At 52.0% G+C, this 4,111-nt stretch overlaps 1 protein-coding gene across 1 annotated transcript in view; it reads right to left on the bottom strand.

Annotated features, from left to right (window-relative positions):
• Nucleotides 1-3,951, bottom strand: part of Impa2 (inositol monophosphatase 2) — a 33,960-nt gene extending 30,009 nt beyond the window's left edge. Inside the window, exon 1 of the mRNA XM_031365928.1 lies at nt 3,647-3,951. Within this exon, the coding sequence (XP_031221788.1) occupies nt 3,647-3,748 (102 nt within the window). The 5' untranslated portion in view covers nt 3,749-3,951. The remainder of the gene's footprint in view (nt 1-3,646) is intronic.
• Between the last annotated feature and the right edge of the window lie 160 nt (nt 3,952-4,111).

Here is a 4,111-nt window from a genome sequence, read left to right as displayed (position 1 = left end):
GTCGAGGTGAGGGGGTGGATGTGAGACCACTACCCTTTTTCCCCCTACTTCCTTCAGTGGTAGATGTCGCAGCCAAGCCTGGGCAGGAGAATGGAGTCATCAGAGGAAGACTTCATACAAGGCATTTAGGACTCTTCCCAAAGAGAAGAGCAGGAGCCCAGGCTGGGGTGATGGCATCCTATGGGCAGCCAGCTGACCAGACTGCCCATGTTCTACCTCTCCTGCAATCTGGATGCAGTCAGGATCTCTCGGCTGGAGAATCCATTGGCTGTCCACGTGCAGTAAGCTCAGAACACCCCCACGCCTGCTTCACCTGCAGCTCACTCTCTCAAGACACTGTCCATCCTGGGGGACACCTGCCTTTCAGGCCCAAATCCCTGGTGTCATCCTAGCATCTTTTCCTCACGATCCACCTCCCTACCAACCAAACTGTCACCTCGGCCTTGGAAATCAATCCTTTATCATCGCCTCTTTCTTTACACAGCTCAGTCATACTCGGTAGGATCTACACAGCAGCCAGGTGGACTGCGGCTGTTTAGTCTCACACGGGACTCTACACAACACCTCCTATCACATTCAAAGTGAAGGCTACGCACTGTTGCTCAACACAACACATACTGCCTGGTGAACAAATTCCACTGTTTGAGTGCTAGTTTTAAAACAAATAGTATCAAAGAAGCAAATAAAGACGCAAAAGACATTTAAAAATAAGGAAATACAGCCTCATCTCCCCAGATCCCCCCCCTTTTTTTAAAGTGGGCAGAAGTCAGCTGTACATCTGACCTTGTCTCCTGGATTTGCAACCAACCCTATCAGACCCAGCATCAGATGGCACTGAAGTGGGTGTGAACAATTTGGGCAACAAGCTGAGTAGATATTTAGGTTTCATGAGATCTATCTGTGGGGTGTGCAGGCATAGCTGTCTGTAAGTTATTGTTAGCTAACCTAAAAAGGGACGGCTCTCAGAAGTGCTCCTCCTATCCGCCATAGCATTTGGCCTGTCCAGCTGCCAACGGCACTTGGTACAGAGAAAGGAATATACCTGTATAGGACAGATGGCACGAGAAAGTTACAAGGTGCCTTTCTTGATAGGCTAGAAGAGAGGTTTTAAATGCATGCGGCTGGAATCAAAGCCTGCTCAACATTCTTCATGTTCCAAGTAATATATAAAATATGGCAGCATTAAAGAAAATTTAAAGTTCTCAGTGATGACAACTGTAAACATTTTAATTGTAGTAACACAATTTTTCTAAACTATTAATAATAAACTTCAGTTTTGCAATAGGAAAAACTGTTTACCTTTCTAGTCCCTCAAGGGAAATGCTACAATGAGCTGGCATTATGCTACACAGCTATAATCCCAGTACTTGGGAGGCAGAGCCAAGGGGATCATGAGGCCAACCTGGGCTAAACATGGAGATCCTGTCAGGAGGGAGAGAAGGAAAGGACAGAAGGAAAGAGAGAGAATAATGTAAGGACTAAGGGTGCAGTTCTGTGGTAGAGCATGTGCTAGAGGCCCTGGCTGGGGTCCCCTACAACATGTACGCACGCATGCACACACACACAGCTAGGACTTCTGAAGGGCAGGGATGACTCCAGCAGGCTGAGGATAAAGGGGTAGTGGGTTGAAAGACGGTAAGGGGAAGAACAGGGGGAGTGCAAGGCAAGAGGGCATCCCTGAAACAGGAAGCTCTCTCAGGATGGAGCAAAGAAAACTTGGGAGCAAGTAGTGTAATCTGGGGACACTGGGCATACCTTGCAAGCTCCCTGACCTTTTAGCATTCAGCACCCAGACCCTCAACTAGTAATTGTGAGCAGCTCACAAAGAAATAGTGGGACATTGGCACAGGTGGAGCCTGTGGCTAACGAGGACTCAGAGAGGCCACTCACCATCATGTGGGCTGACTCGATAAGGGCTGTTTTCTCCATTCAGGACTGGATTCCTACAGATCCTCATCACTGAAAGAATCTTTCCCGTTTTTTCACAGGTTACCATGACCTTGTGCGCCTTCGGTCTCTCTCAGCCTTTCCCTCACTCGATGCCAGGCAGGCAGGAAGCTGCATAATTCCCTAGAGGGAGCCTCGAGTCCTGAGCTTCCTGACCAGACTCCTAATGTCAGAATCTTTATTTGACTGCCTCTTTTTAAAGCTTTTTTGTTGTTGTTGTTGGGAAATTGCAAAAACAATCTCTTTAAGTTAAAATTTAGAAAACCCTTAGGAACTGTGCCTGTGGCACTGCAAGCTGATGATGAGATTCACTGAATACCAAAAAAATCTCTATCTTTAGAGATTTAAATCTGAGAGGCCACAGGACTTGTAACTCCACTCACCAGCTTTTATACAGTAGTAGTGCCTAAATCCTAAATGTGCTTCTCTCAAAGTCACCGGGGATGGGGGGGAGGGGGGAGAGAGACAACAAAACGTTGTAGAGGAACCTTAAAGTTCCTGCATACACTGACAAAGCTCTCTGAAAAGATGCTCCGGAGGGAGGCACAGAGATGGCAAAGAGGTCAGTTCCGGCCTTCAGAGCATCTACTTTCCAGGAACATTGTGCTACAAGCTTTATCAGCTGTCAGGGAAGGGCCTTTCTTACTGCATATTGCACAGGGTAGTTTCAAAGTATTTGCTCTTCTGCTTTTTCCCGTGTTGGGGACGTGCACGTCTTCATGCATGCTAGCTACCACTATACCACTAGGCTCCACCTCTTTGGAGTCTTTTCAGATACACCTGAATATGAATGCTTTTTGGATATAGGCCTTTTCGGGCATTACTGTAACTCCTGCCCCCTCCCCCAAAGTCAGCAGAGCTCAACCACATGTTCTAAGGAGTAGAGCGCGGATCAAGCCCTCACTTAAACAGGGCCTGCTCCGACGTCTTGGGGACCGCTGCACATTCACTCCACCAATATTGTAAACTCGGCGCCGCTTTAAGAAGACCGAGGAACAGTTAGGGAGCAAACACAAAAATGAAAGAGAAAAACAAAACAAACAAACAAACAAACAAACAAAAACAAAATAGAGGCGCCACAGTTAGTTTTCAAACCCAGTCTGTTTTTTTTTTTTTTTTTTCAGCTTTGCACTGGTTCCATCCTTCCGGCAGTCTAACGAGTTCCTCCTGAACTCGGGTCTGTGCCAGTCACTCCCTGGAGGCGCTCTCAGGCTGTGAGCCTAGGCTGTCTGGGCTCAGGATGCCTGGAGAAGGACAAGCAGCAGCAACCCAGCCAGAGCTCCACGCGCCTGGGGTTGAAACAGGGAAGCACCCACAACTTGGCTGCAGGATTGATCCTTAAAAAGAAACTGCGGTATTCTAGCCTCGCAGGGACGTTTGCGTTCCAGGTGACTCAAACGCCAAGGTCAAGCACCCAGCGCTTGGCCATTCCATCGCCCAATGAGGAGCGCGCGTCCCTCGCGCTTTCCCGATGGCTGCGCCCTTCTCCCCACGGTGCTGACCCCCATGCTCCCCATGCAAGCCTCCTCCCGCTGTAGGGAGGAGGGTGAAGGGCCAGAGAAAGGTGAGCCCAGAAACAACACAGGCCCTGTCCTTGCAACTCACTCCGCTCCCGCCCACGTGCCCGCAGCACGCCCACGCCGCCCAGCTCGGGTGTCCCCTGGAGCTCCCAGGAGCTGGACGCTGCCACCGCACTCACTTGTCCCGCACGCAGCGCCAACTGCACCGCCACCTCGAAGCACTCGTCCCAGGGGCCCACGCCCTGCACCAACTCCTCCGCTTCCTCACTGCTCGGCTTCATCGTGGCTTCGCCGGGCCCCGCCACCTTCTGCTCGGTTCCGCGTGCTGCGGCGCCGGACCCCGGCTCCCACTCGTGGCAACCGCCAGCACCGGAGGCTCCGCACCGTCCCCTCGCCTTCCCGCCAAGCCGTGCGTCCTCCAGCGCGCCTTGCAGCAGGAAGGCCCGCAAGGGGCTGCAGCCCAAGTAGGCGCGCCTCGCGCCCCGCCCCGCCCCCGGCTCCCAGTTCAAGCCCTTGCCCCGCCTTCCCTTTCCCCTGGCCACGCCCTCCGACGTTAGCCCCGCCTTCCACAACAGGCCCCGCCCCGCGCTCTTTGTCCCACCCCCACTGCTTTCCTAGCCCAAGCCCCTCCCCACCTCCGCGTC

Source organism: Mastomys coucha, unplaced genomic scaffold, assembly GCF_008632895.1.
Source record: "Mastomys coucha isolate ucsf_1 unplaced genomic scaffold, UCSF_Mcou_1 pScaffold13, whole genome shotgun sequence".
Lineage (NCBI taxonomy): Eukaryota > Metazoa > Chordata > Mammalia > Rodentia > Muridae > Mastomys > Mastomys coucha.
The sequence above is the reverse complement of the archived record's forward strand: the minus strand, read 5'-3'. Positions and strand labels throughout refer to the sequence as shown.